The sequence below is a fragment of the Musa acuminata genome, chromosome BXJ2-9 (genome assembly GCF_036884655.1).
Source record: "Musa acuminata AAA Group cultivar baxijiao chromosome BXJ2-9, Cavendish_Baxijiao_AAA, whole genome shotgun sequence".
NCBI classification, from domain to species: Eukaryota; Viridiplantae; Streptophyta; class Magnoliopsida; order Zingiberales; family Musaceae; genus Musa; species Musa acuminata.
In genome coordinates, this window is record NC_088346.1 from 47,892,182 (window position 1) to 47,917,178 (window position 24,997).

The following is a 24,997-nucleotide window of genomic DNA, read 5'->3' on the forward strand; positions in this document are numbered from 1 at the left end:
AAGGGTTATATCGGTTTAGTTGGTTCGATTGAACCAACTAACAACCGAACCAGACCTAAAATCCTGGTTCGGTCACTTGGTTTACCCAGGCGCTCGCCCGAAGCGCCCAGCGCTTGGGCTCGGGCGAGCGCCCAGGCGGCGCCTGTTTGAAGCACGCCGCCTGGGACATTAGCGAGGCGCTCGGGCCTTGCCTCGCCTCACCCGAGCGCCTAGGCGAGCGCCCAAGCGCCTCTTTCAATCACTGCTGTGTAGCAAAAGAAATTGAATGGGAAGACATAAAGGGTCATGTAAAGAAAGTTGCATATGGGAAGCAAAATTAAGAGCCATAAATATGAGGAAAAAAAAAGACAAATGGGAAGTATGTCACTGCAATTTTCTGTTTTATGATCTTATTATACATCACTTGGAGAAAGCAATTTTTGTTCAATTATCACTGTAAAAACAGATCAATTATAAAACAAACTCTAGGGCTTAAAAATAAGTGATAAAAAAGTGACATTAGTAGGAACAGTATAATACATTGTGAAATAGATTATAGATGGCTCACCGTATAGTTCATATCAAATGGCTGGAGAATGACATGCAAACTTGCTAAGTTAAGGAAATGACATATTAATAAAGGTGATGTTAATTGCATAGAGGGACATAAGAAAAAAGATACTGAGCACAGGGCACCACAACTCTCCTCCACATGAAGGTCATTTAAACTGCAATTCTAAGTGCTAAAGTTCAGTAAAAACTGAAATTTCCAAAATCAAGTGAAACAATGTGGCACCATAGCTAAGCAGGTCAACAAAATATTTTCTTTGAATTAATATCAATCTCAAGAAAAATTACATGTTGTGATGGTTTATAAGAAGGTCACTTGTATTCAGTAGCCAAAATTTTGGAGTCCTTATTCAACTCTTGTATAGAAAAGACTCATAGATTTGTTCCAGAGTAACGACTATAAATGTGTTTTTGACAACATTCCCTTCGACCTCATTATATGTAACTAAAGGTACAATTAATTGTACCATCTTATCAACAAGAGAGGAAGCCTTACAATAACATGTAACTGTGGGTATAAACTATGAATTATTCAAATATAGCCAATGAAAACAAAATGACATATCTTAGAGATCAGAGGCGAAATCTAACAATTTCAATGCATTTAGTTCTCAGAATCATACAAATGTCAGGTTACCATTCACTATAGAGTTTTATGATCAATACAGACTCATGGTACCAAAGAGAACAACACCTCAGATTCCGTCAAACACCATGGAATTGGTGACAGCAATTTCTAAAGCATTCTACAAATGCATGATCCAGTAAAGCATCAACAAGGAGACAACATCAACACCATAACCTTATTCTATGAATTCCAAACGAATCACAAGAGGGGAATGCATTTAGTTCTCAGAATCATACAATTGTCAGGTTACCATTCACTATAGAGTTCTATGATCAATACAGATTCATGGTATCAAAGAGAACAACACCTCAGATTCTGTTGAACACCATGGAATTGCTGACAGCAATTTCTAAAGCGTTCTACAAATGCATGATCCAGTAAAGCATCAACAAGGAGACAACATCAACACCATAACCTTATTCTACGAATTCCAAACGGATCGCAAGAGGTGCATTTAGATCTCAGAATCATACAATTGTCAGGTTACCATTCACTATAGAGTTTTATGATCAATACAGATTCATGGTACCAAAGAGAACAACACCCCAGATTCTGTTGAACACCATGGAATTGCTGACAGCAATTTCTAAAGAATTCTACAAATGCATGATCCAATAAAGCATCAACAAGGAGACAACATCAACACCATAACCTTATTCTACGAAATCCAAACGGATCGCAAGAGGGGAATGCATTTAGTTCTCAGAATCATACAATTGTAAGGTTACCATTCACTATAGAGTTTTATGATCAATACAGATTCATGGTACCAAAGAGAACAACACCTCAGATTCCGTCGAACACCATGGAATTGCTGACAGCAATTTCTAGAGCGTTCTACAAATGCATGATCCAGTAAAGCATCAACAAGGAGACAACATCAACACCATAACCTTATTCAACGAATTCCAAACGGATCGCAAGAGGGGAATAACCCTTTACCTTTACATCTTGTGTTTGACTCTTATAGATCGGAGATCAGCAAGAAATGGCGGCGGCGGTCTCGGCCTCTAGATAGTTGCAGATCCTCTCGACGACCTCCCTCCCCTTGACGCTGTTCTGCTGGAACCTCTCGGCGCAGCGCTGCTCCACCTTCTCGGCGACGGCGGCGAGAGCCGAGAAGGGCTTGCACCGGATGCTGGTCTCCTGACGGAAGGCGGTCCACCCCTCCGGCCGATCAGGGTGGGGCCGGTAGGTGGACCGCTCCTCCACCTCGAGCAGGCCACGAAGGCTTGCGTTGCGGACCACGATCTCCATGGACCGCCCGCGCGCATCGACCACCGTGGACTCCACGCAGTGGCATACGACGGCGTCTTGGCCGAGGATCCGGCGGAGGAGGAACGGTAGCGGCGGCGATCGGACGGTGATGGAGCGAACGGCCTGGAGGCGGCCGGAGTCGGGGTCGAGGCGGCGATCGAGCGTGTGGACGTCAACGATGTGGGAGAGTACGGCAGGGGTATCGGGATCCGTAAATTTGCGCCACGCAGCCGTCGTCACGCGGTCCCACCGGTGGTGGTACACGTGCTCCTGGGTGTATGCGCGAACCATCGGGCGGCGCAGATTAAGGTTTTGCGGCAGGCAGAGAAGCCCAGGGGTTTTATGGCGGCGGTGGGCAGCTGCGATGGTGGCGGCATGAGGAGACGGAAATGGAGCGGAGAAATGGAAGACGGGGGCGGTTTCGCATTTGAAGACTGAAGCGCCGTGTTGAGAATGGCACGGTGTGACTCGGGCGGCTCGGCCTAGTTGAGATGAGTTCGGGTTCGGATCTGAACGAGTCGGGCTTCACAATCGATCGGATATGGCTCGAGTCTGACGGTTGAGTTTTTGTTAACCCGAGTCGGACATACGTAATGACGGAGTGTGTAATGTATCAGATGGACGAAACGATGCTGGTGAAGTAAGTAGCAAATGATGGTCTTTTAAGTTGATCGCCAGTCACAGTAGTACAAACACCAGGCAGAAGAAGACGAAAGAGACGAAGAGATGTCGACGACAGGAAACATTATTCACTTCGAGGCTTCTTTCTTTTCTTCCTTTTCCTTGGGAGGCTACTGCAGGTAGAAGGCGAAGAAAGACAGGACGGAGGCTCCGATGGCGGCCCCCACGGCGGGGGCGGCTGCGAAGGAAGCAGCACTGGCGGGGCCAGGGGCGGGGCCCTCAGCCGCCAGGGCGGTGGTGGCCGTGGCGGCAGCGACGAGGACGGCGCAGGCGATCTTTCTCATCTCCATTGCGAACGGGCGGGTGGGCGGCGCGAGAGTTGGAACGGAAGCCGCCCGAGCTGCAGAGGAGACGAGGGAATTAGACTCTGGGCTTGCCTCCCTCTTCTTTGGCAGGCCTGAGGAGGAATGGGAGCGAAGCGAGGGAGATCTTATAGGACCGTATTGACAGTTGCCGTGCTCTCTCTCTCTCTCTCTCTCTCTCTCTCTCTCTCTCTCTCTGAGAGCTGTCAAGGATTTGTGGCCTCTGGTTTTTCTAAGGGATCCATATTTTGAGGAATGTGTGGTGGCCATGTTTGGCAAGGGAAGGTTTACGTGCTTGCATTTGCATGGATAGTGGGGGGGTCTGCTGACCAGGTTATGAACACCAGAAATTTCGAGTCCAATTTAGCACACAACAGGTGATTGTTTGATGGATTGTTTTGAATCGGACAACCACAACAATTAGAGCCACATTGCAATGATGCATCGAGTCAAAACTCCCTCATTCTTCAGCAGGCAGAATTGTTAGGAACAGCATCGAATTCAAATAGTGCTCGAGTTCAGGTCATCTTTCAGCTCACTCAATCAAGCTTCTCTGGTGCTGTCTACGTATTAATTAAAATTACAAAGTGTACTCAGCTGAGGAATTGGAATTGTAAGTACTGATCAGTAAATCTTGAGACCAATATGGTATATGCAGCAAGCACATAACAAAATGTAAGGAGTGCTGAAAATATACAACATAACAAATGCTAGGGAATTATAGTTTTGAGCTGCAGTTCCTGAATAAATGCTAACAGGAAACTCATCAGACTCGGACTTTTAGAGCCTAATCCAGACTCCACAAATTATATATCCTGGTATTACAACTTTGATTACATCATGGATAATTATCATCATCGCTTTGTGAATCTTCATCGTCCATCTGCATAAGTAGAAAACTCGCTAGTAGACTGCCAAGATCCGCATCATCAAGATCCTCAGATTCCCCTTCGTTGATATCTAATAGAGCAGCAAGATTGGCCAACTCATTCCCCACGACAAGTTGGTTTACAACGTCTTCTAGCTCCTCTCCGTCCATTACTTGTCCGTGCCTGTGTGGATGGGGTCTATATCTGTGAGGTTTGCATGTGTTTCGCCTATTTGTACTTGGCTTGTAAATGTGCTGGAAGACAATGCATACATCACTGGTTATAGCCAAAACCTTAACGAATGTGATTCATCGAATTGCAGAACAAGTACTGAAAACCTTAACGTCTTACAAAATGCGATGGCATCATACCACAATCTGGAATAAAATTAACAGATTACAGTACCTGGACTAGGGATGATGATTCATAATGTTTTCATGTGTTCTAAAGTGGAAAACAATCTCATATCATCATAATAAGCAAAAAAAAATTCAGGTTCTATGCTAGTTCATCAATACTAATTTGTGTACGGTCAAGAAACTCAGGTTAAAGGCAGAGTGATAACAAAATTCAATGTTAATTCACAGGTTTGGTTCTTATATAGCACTACAGACATATCCAACACATAAGAAAATGAAAAAGTCCACGGCATGTGACATACAAAACTGTACATGTAATAACTCAATGAACTATCAATAGACCTATTTGTTATGAAGATGTAATCAAGATCTCATTTGAAACCATGGTTCGTCTTACCGGTCTATACCAGTGTACCGGCCAACTATTGGTACGGTACATAACAAGTTGTACCGAGTCATACTGAGCATACTAACACATGATACATAGGGGTGTACCGATGTCCCACACATACCAATCTCTTGTTAGACCAGTATGTACTGTCCATATCAGGTAGTACACTATGGAATGACAAACCTTGTTTGAAGCTTCATTTTGTAGCAAAAGCATGCAACACTAACATCTTTTGTTAGTGACACTTGGTGAAGTCCAAAAGGAAAAAACCTATTCACTAACAAAATATATGAAAAAAAATAAACACAATTAAATATTTAGCAAAAGTGGAAAGGTCCCCTCTTATAATGGCTTCCCGTGCCTTTCCCAAGTATCCTAAGTACAAATGATAGCTTACATGAAAGAAAAGAAAAATAATGAATAGAGTTAAGGTCCATTTTAGTCCCTATGGTTTTGATCATAGACCATTTATACTCGTGTCTAAAATAATCCTCATATTTTAAAAAACGTAACATATAAGCTCCTCTTGTCAAGTCTGAGTTAACAGACGTTAGAGTTTGCTTACGTGGTATGCTGATTCACAATAAACCATTAATACAATAACACGTGTAATTTAAGTTTAAAAAATGGTTAAGGTCAATTTTAGCCCTTGTAATTTTGGCCATGGACCACTTAAGTCCTTATGGTTTACTCATGTATAAAATAACCCCTATATTTTCAAAAACATAGCATATAAGCCCTTCCTATCAACTTTGAATTAACAGACGTTAGAGTCTACTTACATGGCATTACTGACTCACAATAAGCCATTAATATAATGATACATGTAATTTAAGTTTTTTTAAAAAAACTAAGACCATCATCAATGGCGGGAGGAGACATCATCGTAGAAGCGACCACCAGCAATAGCACCGAGTCGCTGCAGCCTAACAGGGCGTCGTACGCATGTAGCCTCTCCCATGTTGACGACGAGCTCAGGAGCTTTCGATCTTACCTCAAGTGGATGTGTGTCAACCAGTCTGACATTAGACACGCAATGATCTCCCGGTCCCTTTTCCTCCTCCTGGGTGTCTTCATCCCCACCGCCTCACACTTCGTCCTCTCCTGCGCCCTCACTCGTCGCGCCTACGACATGGTGGTCCAGCTCTTCCTCACCTTTGCCTCCGACCTCTCTTACCTTTACCGCTTCGTCTTCGTCCACAATGGCATTCGTCGCTTCCTCTTCCTCAATAAGATGGACCTTAAAACTTAAATTACACATATCATTATATTAATGATTTATTGTGAGTCAGCATGCCACGTAAGCAGATTCTAACGTTTGTTAACTCATACTTGATGGGAGAGACTTATATGCTACGTTTTTAAAAATGTAAGGGTTATTCTAAACACGAGTAAACCATAAGAACTTAAGTAGTCCATGGCCAAAGTCACAATGGCTAAAATGGGCCTTAACCATTTTTTAAACTTAAATTATACGTGTCATTATATTAATGGTTTATTGTGAATCAAAATGCCACGTAAGTAGATTCTAGCATCTGTTAACTCAAACTTGATAGGAGGGGTTTATATGCTACGTTTTTTAAAATGTAGGTGTTATTTTAGACACGAGTAAACCATAAGGGCTTAAGTGGTCCATGGCTAAAGCCACAGAAACTAAAATGAACTTTAACCCTAATAAATATAATTCAACAAGTATATATAAGATAAGAATGATTGTGAAGATATCAACATATGACAACTACAATAGCCACAATGGCATAAAAATTGAATGGTGAAATTGCTATGAGAACTTTGCCCTTGAGCCGTACAAGACATTACTATGTCCTGGTATTAACTTATGTTTGACACAAGGTTTACAATTTCGGTCCGTACTAGTGTACCAACCAATGGTTGGTACGATACGTACCGAGTGTACTAACGATATGCCTAAAAAATATAAAAAATAACTCCAAAAATACCTAAAAATAAAAAAAAAATAGATTAGGGTTTTTTAAGTTGGAAATAAATATAAATTTAGTATAATTTTAATAAAAATAATCTAAATTAAGAAAGAATATATGTCTTATTATTACATATGTCTTATGTGATATGGAAATATAAATGATTAGATGAAATTCTTTGTAACAAGACAAAGTGACACCAGAAACATACAAAAGCAATTTGAGAAACTTTCAGACATGTAGATTAACGGGATTTGATTTGGGATATGGGGTACAAGTGCCCACGTTCACAGATCTCTAGTCTTCATCCATAGCTTGTCAAAGATAATTGTTACATTTTAGAAATGCATACTGACCAAGGAGTTCATAGTCATACTAGTAGAGGAAGGCTATACACCACCTTCCTAAGAACTTAAAGAATGAATTTATATAATAATCTAAGCTTAGCGTCGAAGGTGGTTTTCAAAACATATGTAGGAATACAATGTTTACTTGTAATGCCAACGAATAATTTGTTGCAAATGAGAAGCATTAAGTATTGTTGAAAGTTAGGATATAATGATATAACTATTTGTTCTCAAAGAAGCTTACATGTCTAGAGCTAGGTTACCAGTAGTTAGAATGCTAATCTTCTTCAGCTGTCAAACATGGACACCTGTAAGACACGCAAGCTTGTGTGCTAAGAGCCAACATTTAGTAGATGGAAAGTGCTAGATGGATGCCATGACAGCCACACATATCCAACACCATGACATACACTAAATTCATCATTCACAGCATCGTACAGTCTACCAACATATAGACACACCATGGAGCGAAGGAGGAAAATAGGATATAAGGAGAGAAAAGAAGAGGAAAGGAGAAAGGAATAGCTTATCACTGTCATATCCATGTCACTGATGTCTAAGAAGGGCAGTGACAGATATAAAGAAAGACAAGGGAGATGGGGAGGGAAGATAGAGGGATAGAAGAGAGAGATCCCTAACTTCAAAACAGATAGACCAGTTATCTCAACTCCATGACTTGAAGGATTCAAATCCAATCAACGGACAGACTACTTGCAATGAGGATTCTACCTGCTGGTAATTTTGATAGGATTCCTGTTCCTCACATCACAACCATCCACAGACATGGGCCCCATCTACCAAGTCTCACATCCCAAGTCTCAACAAAAGAGAAAAAACTGAAAGGAGGGGAAAGAAGGAAGAAAAGAAAAGAAGATGATACAATTTATATACACATTTACATGTTATACATGAAGCATTTCAAACTAGTTTTGATTCTTCAAAGATAATATATTTGAAGATATAATAAAAAGATATATATTTTGCATAAAGCATACGATGCCCAAAGAATAAGATCTTCGTCTGAGCAAAGTAGCATTTCTCCCTTTTCACGAATAAAGTATTCTCCCAACATACATAAACAATAACCTTTAAATATATATCTAGCATCCTTTTGTTTCCACTCTGGCCTGGTAGGCTGCTGCTTTTCAGATATATATCTAGAATGAAATGTACCACCTTGAAGCTAATTTTCAAGTTATATGAACAGGTTCCCCATGATTAAAGACATTGACATGTGACACCCATGTGACGCAGAGGCATATGCATGTAACACCCATGTCATAAAAATCGAAGTGTAAACCATTTGTACCTTGTAGAAACAACTGGTTCCAAAGGGACATGTCCCATTTCCAAAGTCATAGTATTTACAATCAATCGACCTGCCAAGGAAAAGCTATGAGTCAGACCACAGTGTGCATAATTAGAATAACAGAAAATGAAATTGGTGAACAAGGATAAAAAATTGATGATCCTCAAACTGTATATCAGCTAATATATGATTGTTTTCATTATTAGAGTAACTTCATAATAGTATATGATTATGTTTCATAATGAAGCATCGAACAACATACTTGTCCTTTGGTAAAATTATATATAATTATTATATATGATTAAGCATGATGAAGCATTGCCCTGGAAGATTGATGTTAAATTTTTAGTAATAAAGATTCATTCCTTGTTATTTTATCCAGCATTTTCTCGTGGAATTTTAATACGATGGGAAAATAGAGAGTTCATCTGCAAATAAGTTCAAATTATAAACAAGGATAAGCTAGCCATCACTAAGGCTTTGGTAAGCTTGTATGTCAGAAAGTGTTACTTGACAATTTGCATTGCCTTTACTCATGGGAGCTGCTAGGCTGAAAAAGCTAAGCAAATTACCAAATTATATGACGATAATGCGAATACAGGTAATATACAACGTAGAGATGCGTGTGCAGTTATTGTTGTTTATGTGATTTACACCCAAAAAAATGGTACCGATGTCAAAGATCATGATGCACACCAGAAGTCATAGACTGAGGAGGTCTGGCAGTTAATAAGAATTAGTATCCTTCTATGGTGTGCCACTCATGTAAATCTTATTTAAGTGGTTTCGGAAGATACTGCCTAAGACTGAGCTAGATTATCGAGAAGAAAATTTTGTAATCCAAATATATGTGTTTCCTTTTAAGAGGAACAAGAGAAAGTCGACAGATTGGCAAAAGGCAGCAAATATAATTAAACAACAGGAATTATAGACTACATGTCCTGTATCATAAAGTGTTGAAACCTCTTATGAAATGAAAATTATGAGACTTGTTACACCTAGGAACAAAAAAACTGACATGTATAGGGATACATTGCTAAGCATTAGGTTAGTTACTTCGCAGTAAATGTCTGAACATCATATAATCCAAATGAAAAAGAACATCCTAGGTTAGTGCAAATAAAATGCATAACAACTAGAATCAGTACGCATAAAATAATAAAACTATACATACTTGAGCTTGTTTTTGTAGGTATCAATTATCTCTTGTTTTTCTTCCTTTGTGGAGAACCAAGTGACACTGGGAACAACAAAGTATGAATGCTTTCGGCACACTGGGCAGGCCCTTAATGCGGTGTTCAAATCAATCCCAGAAGCTGGAGAATTCCTACGCCAATTCCGAATACATGAAATGCAGAATGGGTGATCACACTCAGATAACATACCAAACTTCCGTTCCGCATCTGTGGGTTTAAACAAAACAATCTCCAGGCAAATACTGCATTCTATCTCCTGACTATACTTTAGAGTTTCAAGGAGCTTGTTCTTTTTTTGACCGATCATTGAGTGGTCTTCTCTTTTACCTGAAGAGAGCGGTTCACAAATAGAGCAAAGTCTTTGTCAATGTCAGGAAACCTTTTGCAAAATGCAAATACTACAGGCAATCATAAATTCACTGGGAACAGTACTACCTGGCCCGATGCGTGCATGAACATGGCTGCTCTCATCACTCAGGAAAGTATCAGCTCCAACTTTCTGGGTTTGTGCATGCTCACAAGGACGGATATGGGATTGGCTTGAAGCTGGTAAATTCAATGGAATTCTAAATGCTTGAGTAGTTTCTCTGCTCAAAGAAGCTCTAAAAGGACAAGCAACTTGCGAAGAACTGGATGCATGGTGAGATATTGATGATGCCGGATCAGATGTTTCATGACAGGAATCTCCAACATGGCTATACCTGCACCTACTACCATAGATGCAGAGACCTTTTTGATAAAAGGTACATGCCTATAATCATAAATAATCATTAAAGCAAAGCTCTATGCACACTAGGAAAGTAAGGTAACTATGCTGGAAAGCATGACCTAAGAGGTTAATAACATTACTTTATTGGATCGATCCCTCCAATCATGTGAAAATTCACAATACTCTGCTTTTAGGCATGTTCCATGTGCAAAGTACTTGCAAAGAACCCTGGGATATCAAGAACATGTGTTAGAGAAAATAAAGCAAATGCTCATTTTTCATAAGCTCGTAATAAGGTGTTTGTAAACTAAGCAAATATATGCAATATTGCTTATATAAAAATATTGTTTGATATTTGTGACAGTAAATGTCTGAAAGAGTCATACAAAAAAGGTATGTTTAAATGTCTGATATTTGTGCTTTGACTCGGAGATATTATGCCAACCATAGGAAAGCATCTATTCCACATAAGATAGTTATTAGGTATCTGGTGTTTCAAGAAAGAAAATTACAGAACTGGACCAAATCATTTCCCAGCTTGGAGGTCAAATAGATATAAGTGATCATTTGATTAGATCATCAAATTAAGCCAAAAGTTTTTGAGAGTTCTGAGAATGAAATATTAGATCTTAAATTACAGATTAGATCCAAAGTTTATAGATCCTTAAAAATTAAGACTTTGAAAGGAACAATTTGCATAATGTATTAAAAATAACCTACCCTTTCTTGTTGACCTCGATCAACAAATAATATCAAATTTAAGCCAAAACTAAAAACACCATAGTTTTTTAGTCAGTTCTAAACATCAGCTCCCAGCCATATCATGAAACTGAATTCAATGAAGATACAGCCCATGGAGCTTCCAAAAAACTTACAAACTTCCAAAATCCAAAACTAGAAGTACCTAGAAGGCTAGAACAGTGGACCATCACGAGTTGTTATTTCAGAATAGTGCTAAAAATAGTGCAAATTAAGCAGCCTCCATAATTCTATATCTCGTTGTTAAATGGTGATACTAAACCTCATGTGCTCTTCAAAACAATTCCTAACATATGCCCTCAACTTGAGAAAAAAATTTCTAATAACTCAAGAAACCAAAGTTAAAAATGCCCTGCTTTCCTTTGTTATCGTCATCCCCTTCCCTCTATAACTGGTTTGAACTGCCAATGTCTTTTTCTGCTGGTTTAAGTCCTCATATGCCCATTATAAATTAAACAGCTAGAATATTAATTGAGATATCACAACCAACAAACTATTTTATCTCAAAAACCTATTTTGTCCCCACTTGAAGTTCTCTAGTCTGTCTCAAACTAGTCTTCTACAGTCAATATCTTACGCATCCGACCAAGATCATATACCCCGCTTAAAAACCCATAGAAATTCGACATCAATAACAATCCCCCAAAAACATCTTCCTAAACAATCCCGAACCATCAAACTGAATCAGTAACGCATCGAACCAAAATTCAAGCGTTACTATGAGCATCTAAAAAAAGCCCAAAAAAAGTTTAACAAAGCAGAAAAATCCACCGACACAACCGGAAGAATCATCGAATGTTTTTTTCTCGAAAAGCATCACAAAATTCCATCGATCAAAAACAAAAAACTGCAAAAAGATCGGGTAGTAAGCTGTCGAGAACTTAGATACCGGTCACGGGTAAAGGATCAAGGTGATATCACCTTCTCGGCATCGCGGGAGGGAAGAAGTGTAGACGACGAACTCGAAGCCGGAGGAGTGGAATGGAGAAAAGAGTAAAGAGTTTACCCAATGTATTGTATTCTGTTTTCTTTTAGGGCTCATTGCTGTCCTCCTCGTGTCCCAAATGATTCTCGTAGTTTTCCTGAAACTACGAAAATGCCTCTATCAGAGATCACCTTAGAGAATCAGAGAAGTGACAGTAATGTAATTCTGTTGAAATTCCAAGGGTAGATAACTATTGGTGTTGTCGGCTCAGATAAAGTGGCATCTTAGAGGTACCAACCGATGACTTGGGTAAGGGAATGTATTTGAGATAATTTATGTAGGTCCGCCGGTTGTCATGGGCAGGAAATTCGGGTATATTTTCGGGCTAATGTTCCGGGTGTGGAAAGAAACATATAAAAGTCAAACGAGGAAAGCGTCGACCAAAACGATATAAGATATCACTAAAATAGTACGAGATGGAGGTTTGGTTCGTTCGTTCACAACAGCGTTACGAACACGGCGGGTTCTTTGGCGGTTGCAAAATAAACCGCTACGGCTTGATATATATATATATATATATATATATATATATATATATATATATATATATATATATATATATATATATATATATATATATATATATGTATATACATATGTATATGTATATATATATGTATATGTATATATATATATATATGTACATATACACACATATACATATATATATATATATATACACCTATTTACTACCTTATTGATATGCAGGATCGAACAAAGTATGCATGGCTTCCAATGTTGAAACTCCATCAACAAAGAAGAAGGATGACAATCAACTCTTGCTCGATTTGTTGGAGATGTTACTCAAGTGCTTGAGAATTTCTAATCGTATTTGTATTATCATAGTTTACGAGTTTTGTTTGTTGACCACTTCCACTATAGGCTTCCTTGAGATTGCTCATTCTGTGGATGTTTGTCTCCATTTTCTATGTGTTGGGACTTGTAGATCATCATTAGTGAACTAGTCTTAGACATCAAATTCTTGGATTATCTTCAAGCCTGAGTATCCAAAGGTTGACTACTAATGTCGTAGAGGGAATATAATCATGACTCTCTTCATCTTTGCCTCTTGAATCCAATCACTAGAGGTAAGGTTGAGTTGTTAGCATTCTTCACTAAGATCGTTAATGGCATCCTATCGACATCTCTATTATAACAAAAGACTATATGCTGTTAGTTATAGGCTACATAAGATATCACAAAACGATAGACATAATCGTAATGATGACAATAGGTGACTATTGGATTTTAGAAGCTTTAAATCCAATAGACATTTATTTTCATAGTGAAAAATTATATATCCTAATACAATCATGGGAAGTCATAATTTATGAACTTTAACCACGAATAAGTGATATTGTTAATAATCCATCTTCCTTCAGGAAATGATCAGTGCTATTGGCCTTCCTATGATAAGCTAGCAGAGTCGAACAACAATGTTTTGATCATAACCTATAGCTTCACTATGAGCCAAGGGTTCGACTTGAAGGTCTTGAAGCTTTAGGAGATGGTGAACGATATTATGGTGTAGGTGAAGAGCTTGGGCAATAACACGTAGCTCATTAGTAATTTTTTTGAGACGATGTTAATCATCAATCAAATGATCAGGAGGCTCTAGAATGGATTACATCTATGACTTCCGAAAGCATCTTTGGTATAGCATGATGGCTTAATTCATCAAGGATGAAAGCATATGTGAGGTTATAAGGATCAAACCTAACTTATTGCAAATGGAGGCAAGCAATTGAGGGACTCCTACTGGCACCGAGCCAACAAAAATTAGTTCATCTTAGCGACATTTATTTATAAAGTTTAAAAAGATGACTAAGAGTTATAAATTTTATTAAGTTTGACTCATAATTCAGTCAACTTGAGCTTTTAGGTTAAATTAGTGTCAAATCATTTGTAGTTTGATCTATGCTTACGAATGTCTATATGGGATAGATAAATCAATTGCAACAAAATCTAATGAACCAGCCCCTTTCAAATTTTAGAGATTTTCTTTTCACTTTTATTGATTGATTGAGGATTATCACAATTGTATATAGCCCCTCTTAAATCCAACATTCCAAAGAGATAGGAAAGTTGCATCAAATAGAAATAATTTTGACTTATTGAAACATAGGATAAAAATCAACATGCTTGAGATAAGATAAAGTTTCCTTATTTCCTTCATTGTGAATCCATCAAGATACATAAAGCATATTCTGCATGATGTGAATTTGGATTAAAAAGAAATTTAATTACTATAACAATAGAGGATTTTAGAAAATATCATAATTAATGAACATACAATCAAATCACCATTAGAAGAGGGACTTATTTTTAGTTTGGGACTAAACTGAGATATTACAATCTCTCCTATTTAAAGGCTTAATAAGTTAAAGCCTTACGTAGCCCAGAATTATACTTTAGCATGGACCATATGAGCCCTAATCGAGTGATGAGTAAAGACCTCTGATTTTATCTAAAGGTGACCAAATAGTTGTCTATGAAATAACTAACTCACTAATTTCATTAAAAAAAAATTATCCTATAGCCTAGTAAGGTCTTTCCTACTCAAGCGTCTTACCATATCCATGTTCGATTGGTTAGCCGTAATATCAATTATCATAATTTAACTCAATCGGATAATTGACATATTAACTTTTCGAGTCTAATCCATTAGCCCAAGTTAATAGTAGTATACCTGTTAATCACTTATAAGTTAATCTATAATTTTTTATCTACTTTTGATATTGTTATATTGTTGCTAGAGGGATTTACCCAATTGAAGTTGATCGATCAATTCCTCGACTCGATGGGTGAGATTGATGTTCTCTGATTCAAATATATTAGCCCACGTTGAGCGACTTCTATTAAACTCTAATCAACTCATCTAGTTTATTCAAAACTCCTATAGAATGATTGTGAGAGCTATAAATGAATTAAGGCCCACGATTATCAAATGATGATTTTATACACAAAAGAATGATTTAAAAGAAAAAGTGGATAAGAAAATTTTTGACATATGCACATTTTCATCTTGCCAACACCAAGGTCTTGTGTTCCTTGGCAAGTCAAGTCTAGGTTAGAGATATATAAATCAACTTCACCGAGATCAAGCTTAAATCCCCTTGGTTGTATCGTATGGCTATGAGGGAAACCTCCTAGGGTTGGTAGTCTAACTGTAGGTCCTACCATATCTATAAGAGCCCTTCGATGGTTTCATTTGAATCACTATCTATTCATACATGTATGACTCGCTCAAATGAAAAACCTCGAAGAGAGACAAGGGGAGATTCAACTAGCTAGGGTGGAGGCACTACTTTCCCAATAAATATAGTAATTAAACTTTCCTTGGAAGAAGAAAATCTAAAATTGCATTCAAATATCATATTCTAAAATCTTCACCAAGGCATCAAAGTGATTCTCTATGTATAGCCATTGGACCCTTTGATACTTTGCTACTTGGAGTGTTCAAACTGCAATAATTTTATTGAATAAAATGGGCTTATCCTCGTGTGCCTCCAATGTATATAAAAAAAATATATTCCAGTTTCATTTCTTAAAATATAATACAATCCATCATATAAAAATTCCCCAAACCATCATTATTTACCTTAGTCCATGAGATATCAAGCAAACTTCATTTAATAGATTTATCCCACCTATATCTTTTAAAAACACAATGGTCTTTAATATCTAACAAATGCTCTAATAAGAATGAAAGAAGGGATCATTCTTTTACCATTAAATTTAATATCATTTTTAACTTTTCAAATAAGCCAAAGCATATTAGTTGAGCCAAATCATCATCTTCCCTAAACCAAAATCTTCATTCCAATAATAAAAACATTTAAATGTCTCGTGTAATTTAATTCTATATAAATTCCAAATAGGCATTGCAAAAGTATAATACAAGTAGTTGGTTCCTTTTGGAAGGATATATATATATATATATATATATATATATATATATATATATATATATATATATATATTATATGTGTATCTATAAAAAAATATACCATCTTGTTGATGTGTAGGACCAAACAAAGCGTGCATGGCTTCCCATGTTCAAGTTCAATCAACAACAACAGAAGTCGAAGAAGAAGGAGGAAGATGGTCTCAACTCCCACTCAATTTAATGGAGACGTTACTCAAGTGCTTGAGCATTTCTGATCGTATTTGTGTCACTGCAGTTTGCAAGCCTTGGCAGTCGGTCACTTGCACTCTAGGCTTCCTCGAGGCTGCCCGTCCTCCGTGGTTATTTGCCTCCACTTTCTATAACTGGCCCTGGAGCTTGAAGACTGTCGTTGGTGAACCAGTCTCAGACATCAAATTCTTGGATAATCTCCAAAACAAGTGGTTATGCGGGTCATCCACAGGTTGGCTCCTAATATCATGGAGGAAACATAATCATGATTGTCTACATATTTGCCTCCTGAATCCGATCACCGGAGCTAAGGTTGAGTTGTTCACATGCTTCGCCAACATCGCCAATGGCATCCTATCGGCGTCTCCACTAACAAAGGACTACATGTTTGCAGCTATAGGCTACACAAAATATCACAGAAGGAAAGAGTTGCAATCGTAAGGACGACAATGGGCGACTATCGGAGCTTGGAAGCTTTGAACCCAATGAATATTTATTTCCATGGTGGAAGGTTATATGTCCTGACACAATCATGGGAAGTCATAGTTTACGAATTCGATCCTGACCCAGTGATGTTGTCGACCATCCGTGTTCCTTTGCGAAAAGAGCATGATTGTTGGTACGATGGTCAGTTGGCAGAGTTGAATGACGATATTTTGATCATAGCCTACGGCTTACATCTGTGCCAAGAGTTCGATATAAAGGTCTTCAAACTCCCGGAAATGGCAGACGATCCTGTGGTGCAGGTGAATAGCTTGGGCGGTGGCACGTTGCTCATCAGCCAATTCTCCGAGGCGGTGTCGACAAAAGGATCAGCAGCTTTTAGAGAGGATTGCATCTACGGCTTTTCAAAGTGTTCTCGGGAAACCATGATGGCTTACTCCATGAAGGATGAAGGTATGTTTGAGCTTGCAGGGATAGGTTTAAGACACCAAACGTTAGCGTGGTTCACCCCTGACTTGTCGAAGATGGAGACAAGCAACATCGAGACTCCTGCTGTGAACCTCGAGGCATGAGCCATTCCATGTTCTTGGCCACCTTTGCAGCACAAATTACTCTCTAACAAAGGAAAATGTATTGCTGCTGAACAATGTTAAGATCTTAAACGCATACATCCATCTCCTCTCTTGTCATAGGAGACCAAAACACCAAACTAGGAGGAATCTATTCTTCCCAAGAACATATCAAATTTAGCTAGTCAATTTGCCGCATGTTTACCTTACATGTAAATGTTGATAATGTTACTTTTCGTCAGGACAAGGAATACATTTTGATGTTGAAAAAAATCCTTAATAGCGGCAGGAAATGGTGCTACTAATTTCATTTCATTTTCTCTCTCACTCATATTTGCTCTCTAGCTTTTGTTTAGAACAAATGCAATGCATGAATTTGATTCCACCATTCATCTCCATCCATCTAAGCAAAGTACAATTGCATTTGATCACTTCTATGGAAGTAACTTAGAACTTGGAGATTTTGAAATTTCTAATCTTGTAAGTAATTAGTCAGTCTTATGCTTTTATTAGGGTGGTTAAAATGGGAGCAAATTAGAACTCTATGATATAGCAAACCCTAATCCTCTTCTTCCCAAAATGGGTCTTGAACCTCTATATAATTATATAAATACAAAACCAAAATTAAGTCAAATGAGATTGAACTTTATATAATTTATAATTAATAACATAAAAAACAAGAGATCATGATCCATTAAACAAAAATAGATTAAATAAAATTAATTAGAAAACAAATCAAGTCAAATGAGATAAATTTTAGCTTTATCATGGAAACTAAATAAGAGAGTCCTGGAATATTCTATCACAGGTCGCATGTAAAGTCATGGTAAACTGTCACTTTCAAGATGCATATGTTAATCAAGAATAATAAAATTTACCTTCCGAAAGCATGCAAGAGGGTAAAGATACAATAACTAGTTTGAAAACTTGTGTCTAGTGAGATAAAAACAATAAAATGGTCCTCTCCTTTGTCAAATGCTTATAGCTTTATGAGTTGGAAGCCTATAGGAACCAGCTCTTCTTTATCTATTGAAGCTATGTTTGGAGGGTGTGCTCATGTCTGCCAATTAGGCCTTAGACTCGGGGTGTGCTCCAAGTCTGCAAATTAGGCCTTAGACTCGGGTATTATTGATTGTAGGTGTCATAGCTTACTGAACAACGGGGGACTAAACCACCCCATCAACTAGGAGATGCTAGTTATAGGTGTCATGTAAGCCAGTCACAACACATTACATAATCTTTTTTATTATTATTATTATTATATTTTTATACTTTATATTAGATGATAAATATATGATGATATTGTTGGATTTGTACAATATGAATTGGATCATGATGAGATCATAATAATGAGACCAATTCGCCTATAAACACAGATCCTAAATATTCCCAATCATAAATTACTCGAGAAAGACATCGAGATAACTAGATAGATCGGTGTACTATATATCCATCTATATGATTGAGGCAGTTGCTCTTATAACTGCTTGTATGAGAATACTATGGATATAGTATAAGTGCTTATTGGAGAATTAGTTCAGATCCGCTCATTAAATGCTGGATGGTTAATGATATCTCATCGTCAAACAATGATTATATGGTCTCAGTTGTGTGTTTGGTTCTTAGACTTAAGACACCAAAGATGTTCTATATGAGTACTCTACACTTTGATACTAGACTTAAATGTCTAGAAGTTTCAAATCTAATACAGTTGGTCATTGAGAGTGATAGCTAACTTTACGAGAGTAATTGAGTGTTAATAGAGGATCATCTGCTCTTGATATCATGAGAGGAATGTCCCGTATATTTTTGCTTAGGCAAATCCCTCGCCAAGGTCATTCAGATTGAGAGAAAAAAAATTCTTCGGGAGAATATGATTAAAGCGAGACTTGAGTAAATTCTATATGGATTTAACAACACCATGTCCGGTATACGGTCTCTAAAGTATTAGATGGATGAAAAACTATAGATACACGATAATTAAGGACAAACATGTGTAATTGATTATATCCTTCGGTACCATTTGGGGAATACGGTGTAGTGACCTAGTACATTTATAGTCGATAAGTTGAGTGAATTATTATGAGGAGAATAATTCATTGAGTCAGAAAGAGTTTTGACAGGTGCAACTCACGACTAGCTTGATATTGGGCCTAGAGGATCACACACATATAATATATAATGCGACGAATAGAGAATTTGGACATGGGATATCCAATGAGATTCTATTTTAATGGATCCTTGGGTGAGACCTAATAAAGCCCAAAATAGTTATTAGATACTGATCTAATATACTTTAAGCCAAGAGTAATTGGATGGAGATCTAGTATCCGTTATAATAAGATCTATTAGGGTTAATAGTACGAGCCTTCTATAAATAGGAGTTGGGGCTACATGAGTCATATGCTGAACCTAATAGCCACCGCCCCTGTCTTTCTCTTCCTACTTCTTCCTCAACTGACTACCCCCTCTTTAGTGCAAGAGGGCAGTAAGAATGACTGCCCCTACTATGTGGTGGTGGTGTGTGAAGGTGAGGAAAAAACACATCATAAGAGGAGGCACGTCACCGCTTCATCCACCGTATGGATTATTGCTAGAGAGGAGAATATAAAATTTCATTCATCCATGAATTGAGATATGCATATCAAGGATATATAAATTCCCTTATGTAAGATAGTCTCACGTTTTATACAGTTTTTGATTTCATGAGTTTTTTGCTTCCAATCGTCGCACGTGATTCGATATAAATTTATTTTTGAAAAATTAATTTCTATATTATTTTTTCACTGCACATGTAATGCTCTCCTAGGTTTCCTAACAGGAGGTAAATGGAATAAGGGAGGTCGAGGATGGCTAGCATTTGGGCCAATCAAGGTACTTGGGTAGGTGTTAGTGGCATACCTAGTTATTGCGGGGCAAGGGCTGGCATTGATCGAGTCAATTGAGGGAGCAAGGGGATGACAGATGCAATCATCTTTATTAGTGTTCAAAATAGTTGATTGAGGTTTAGGAAGACTCAACATGTCTAATTCTCTTTTAATAAAATAGAATCATATGACAATAAATAGTAAAAGGTCTTTAATTATGCAATTGAAAGATTTAACATGCCTAATTATTTTCTAATAAAATTAAATTATTTTTCACATAGTGGTTTAATAAAAATATCTATGATGTTTTATATTAATAAAATTCAAGGATATGTCATGATTGTTTATATGATCTCTAATAAAATAATATTTCATGATAATATGCTTGGTTTTAGAATATTGAATAGAATTATTTGACGTGTAAATTTTACTAGTATTGTCGCACTTTATAGGAATATTTTTATAACAAAATTCATAATATTTTAAAGTATTTTTTATCCAAATTACTTGCACATGGAATGCACCCATCGCAACATATTGAGCTTAGATAGAGTGATAAAGTTTTGCTTCTTAGATAACCAAGAAACTAGTGCATAACCTAAGAACTGACAAATTCTAAAGTTATTTTTTCTATCTATTTTACATTCCGTCAAATCAACATCAGCATAAAATTTTTAAATTTAGGATACTATGGTTATTTTAAAAATCTAAACTAATTTAAGATAACTATATTTTTTAACCGAACATGCGTAAGCATAATAATGAAGCTTTTCACAAAAATTATATTTAAATTTAGAAGGAAGATATTGTATTGATTCTTTTACAAATTCGATTGGATTTTGATGCGTGCTACTACTTGTGAAGCAAATGCTTTCTTTTCTAAATATCAACTTTGTATAGCAATAATCATATCAAGTGATTTATTTTTATTTTTATTTTTAATTTCTTTAAATATATTTTTAAATTTTTTTCCTTTTAAAAAGATTCTATTATATCATTACTATCAATCAAGCCTAAGTGAAATATTTATAGGCCCCAAAAGATTTCAAGATTAAGCCAAAAATTCAAATCCCTAAAAATTTTGAGATATAAGCGATATTACCATCATAACGTCGTAAATATGAACTCCAATGGTACTATCATCACAAAATTTGAATTCTAAATAATATTACCATCGCCCTAGACAATACTGTTGTTATTATAGGTGGTACCATCACTGTAAAAGCTGATAGCATAAATAGTACTTATCGGCTAACTCAAATGATACTACCTTTTGGGCCTGATGGTACTATCACCTAAGCCTATTTTAGGCTACTAGTTTGATCTTCTAACGGGCCCAATTCAACTCGACTTTAAACCCAATATTTTTTTTGACAAGTGGCCTTTGTTTCTACCTAATACAAACTTAAAATTGATCCAAAATAATCTCAATTAAGATCATGACAAATCAATTACACATTTGATATGTTTATAAAGCCTTCGTCACGTTGTACACTCTTTTAACATATCGATCTTTCGGTACTTCGTCCGAACTTTCAATATATTATTTTTTCCTTTGATATATCGCTCATTACATCAGCTTATCGACTCTCCCACAATATCCAATATTTCAATGTGATATTTGATCCTTGCAACATAATATTTGAACCTTTAGTACGAAATTCGATCTTTGACGTACTAATCCTTTGGCTTGATATCCATTTTTTGACATAATACTTTTGTTTACAACTTTTGACTCTCTTGCTTCGATGTTTGGCCCTTCGGTAGTTCAAATCTATGATCGAAATATTTTCTATATTATTTATCTTAAAAGCATATTAGTCTCGTAAACTTATAAATTAATTTTATCATTAAAATATGATAATCAATAGCATATAGAAGATACACGAGATACATAACAGATTATAAACTTGAACTATCATCTATATATGAAAGGTGAAACTTAGAAGACATAAGAGAGCATTGGGGTCTATCAACTTAAATTGCACTTATAAAGAGTGTTAAACACAAGAGATGTGACAAAGCACCTAGGGCATACCGACTTAAATTGCTTGCCTATGCAATGTCAAATATAAAAGCATGCAAAAGTATCAACGCATGCCAATTTGAACTACCCACGTTGGGTTTGTTGGGCATGCAGAAGGGCATAAGTGGCTGCTAAATTGAATTATCGACGTAGGAAATATATGATATAGGAGGCACATGAAATCGTTGGTGTATGCCAATTTGAACTATCTATATAGTGAGTGTCGGAAATACACAAGATCAAACTACCCACTTAATACTCGAACTTGAACTACCACCTTAGTCAGCGAACAACACTTGTAGATGTAGGTTGAAAAGATTGAATTATATCTCTTTTGTGTACTTACTTGTTTTAACACTTATCTTGCTTTCTTATTACTTTTGTATATTTAGAACACCTTACCAATTAATTCATCCCCTCAATATCATTATGGATCCTAACATCAACTTAAAAGGTATCATACAATGAGTGTCAAATATAAGAAAGGTACAAAAGCATGATTTAAACTACTTACGTCAAAATACTAAAAATGTGTAAGGACATTGAGACATATCGACATGAAAAAATAGGATTATTAGCATTATCCTTAAACGACTCCTAATATCTTTAATTCTAAATTTATTCATTCAAAATAAAATATTCTCCACTTACAAGGGCTTATGAAAGTATTGGTTAGTAAAGATTTTGATAATTTATTATAAGATCATTGGAATTTCACCTTTCTTACTTATCCTTTCAAAAAACAACTATATTTTATCAAAAACAATTCCTCATCTAAAACTTTTACTCAAGTATTTTGTTTTGCTTCTTTTTTCAAAATTAGCATACTCTTGGGCAAACTTACATCTTTCAATGTTTCTAGCAAAATATTAGATTTCTCTGGTTGGAGTTTTTTCTAGGAAACTAGATGAAATATGAGATTTGGAAGAATGCTACTCCCGGTGCTTATGGAACCTTTTCATTTCAGGTTTGACCTAACACTAGCATTAAATTTTAATTGGACAATCATCCTATTAGGATTTTAGTGCTAATTAATAGCATCATCATGCAACTCATCATCATCATCTTCCAATGTTGCAATATTACCATTTTCATCAATATAATCCTGCCGTGATCTATGATGTCTCCATGGATGTGAGCACTATACAACTTATGTGTATCATCATACTATGCCTTTATCACAAACTCCCACTTGTTTGATGCATCAATAATATTAGATCGACATGCAAATAATAAATCTTCATATATTTCATCTCCTTACAAAATTTACTTAATATTTTTTAAAAATTTTCAATATGTTCATACTTTTTGTGGTAATAATACTGAATATTCTTTTTATAATAAATTTGATGTTGCTTGTTTGAAGTGAATAGAGAATATACCGATCCTTCTTTTAAACTTAATTCTTAACTTTGACTATATCATAGCCTTCTTCGATGTTTTTCTTATAAATCTTAGCATCGAAACTAAATTTTTATTTTCATGATACATGTCAAATAATTATCTTCTCTAAAAATCATGACCATCAACGATAAAAAGTACCATGGTGGTGCTTGCTCACATTGGCAACAAAACATATTGTGCCTCTATATGAAAAGCGAGGAGATGAAATACTAAAAACTAATAAAATAATTAGAATAACTTAGAAAATAAAAAATTTATTAATGAAATATTGACGAAGTTATCAAACCCACTTGAACAAAATAAGGTTAGAAGTTATTAAATGTGCTTGGGTTAATTACATATTACCCTATGTAATTAGCTATCCTTAGTATTTTGATCTTTATACACTTAAAAGTTATATTGAGATTTATATACTTAAGAAAGTAAAATATTTAACCCTATTATTCTAATAAAACCCCTATTTTTCTTAATTTTTAATCTTATAAAATTATTTTTAAATTCTGTATAGGAAACTCAATATTTCACTTTCGTAAGTATAGAGATCCCGATGTAATTTTTAAAAGTGTAGAGATCGAGATGCTAAAGATAATTAATTACAAAGACAAAATAAGGTTAGAAGCTTGACCCAAAAACTAATTAAAAAAATAGAATAATTAAAAAAAAATAAAAACACTTGCTAAGATCAGTGGCCAGACCTTAAACCGGTTTCCAAATCAAGACTAAGCCACATCTAATCTATGGGATCGAACCAATCTTAAACCACATATAGGCCAAATGTCGACCCATCCCGAGCCGGTGCTACCAAAGGCCTCTCGTGTAAGAAAACAAAGGATAGCTGTACGTAGGCATTTAGGCCAAGGAGTAATTTGTGTGGCGTTCTATGGAAATAAATGGAAACGTGGGATAAAGAAGAAAACAGGGTTTGTATAGGGAATTCCCCTAATAAGGATTCCTTAATTTTCCTTTAATATAAATATAAATATAAATATAAATATAAATATAAATATAAATATATGTATATATAAACGCTTATGTACGTACTCTACGTAGACATACACCGAAGTGGTTTATCTTCTCTTCTTTTCCCTCTCTAGAAGTAAGACTGGGCGAAGCAACGACGAGACTAGAGGCCTGATCTCCTTCCCTTTGAAAGCTAGGCTTGTTTTGAGGATTCTCTACCCCTCGTTCACTTCGAAAACAGGGTTTTCTCAGAGGTTTTTATCCACGTAATACATTCGTCTTCTTGTTTTCCTTTGTTTTTCGCTTGC

At 36.4% G+C, this 24,997-nt stretch overlaps 3 protein-coding genes across 5 annotated transcripts; all 3 read right to left on the reverse strand.

Annotated features, from left to right (window-relative positions):
* Nucleotides 1-1,851: 1,851 nt before the first annotated feature.
* Nucleotides 1,852-2,926, reverse strand: LOC135623744 (uncharacterized). Its single transcript, XM_065127005.1, has 2 exons — nucleotides 2,120-2,926; nucleotides 1,852-2,014 (listed from the first exon to the last, which is right to left on the reverse strand). Exon 1 carries the CDS (start codon nucleotides 2,723-2,725, stop codon nucleotides 2,156-2,158), a length of 570 nt encoding a protein of 189 aa, XP_064983077.1. The 5' UTR covers nucleotides 2,726-2,926; the 3' UTR covers nucleotides 1,852-2,014; nucleotides 2,120-2,155.
* Nucleotides 2,927-3,070: 144 nt separating this feature from the next.
* On the reverse strand, nucleotides 3,071-3,567 carry LOC135623745 (arabinogalactan protein 23-like). Its single transcript, XM_065127007.1, has one exon. The coding sequence runs from the start codon at nucleotides 3,403-3,405 to the stop codon at nucleotides 3,226-3,228; it is 180 nt and encodes a 59-aa protein (XP_064983079.1). The 5' UTR covers nucleotides 3,406-3,567; the 3' UTR covers nucleotides 3,071-3,225.
* A 471-nt stretch (nucleotides 3,568-4,038) lies between these two features.
* On the reverse strand, nucleotides 4,039-12,337 carry LOC135580866 (putative RING-type E3 ubiquitin transferase C3H69). Of its 3 annotated transcripts, none has more exons than XM_065127009.1 (6): nucleotides 12,218-12,337; nucleotides 10,678-10,765; nucleotides 10,264-10,535; nucleotides 9,807-10,155; nucleotides 8,633-8,702; nucleotides 4,039-4,540 (listed from the first exon to the last, which is right to left on the reverse strand). In XM_065127009.1, the coding sequence occupies exons 2-6, from the start codon at nucleotides 10,701-10,703 to the stop codon at nucleotides 4,256-4,258; spliced, it is 1,002 nt and encodes a 333-aa protein (XP_064983081.1). In that variant the 5' UTR covers nucleotides 10,704-10,765; nucleotides 12,218-12,337; the 3' UTR covers nucleotides 4,039-4,255. The 3 variants fall into 3 exon arrangements, with proteins under 3 accessions (XP_064983081.1, XP_064983080.1, XP_064983082.1); XM_065127008.1 differs by having other exon boundaries at nucleotides 10,264-10,579; XM_065127010.1 differs by having other exon boundaries at nucleotides 12,186-12,290.
* Nucleotides 12,338-24,997: the final 12,660 nt, after the last annotated feature.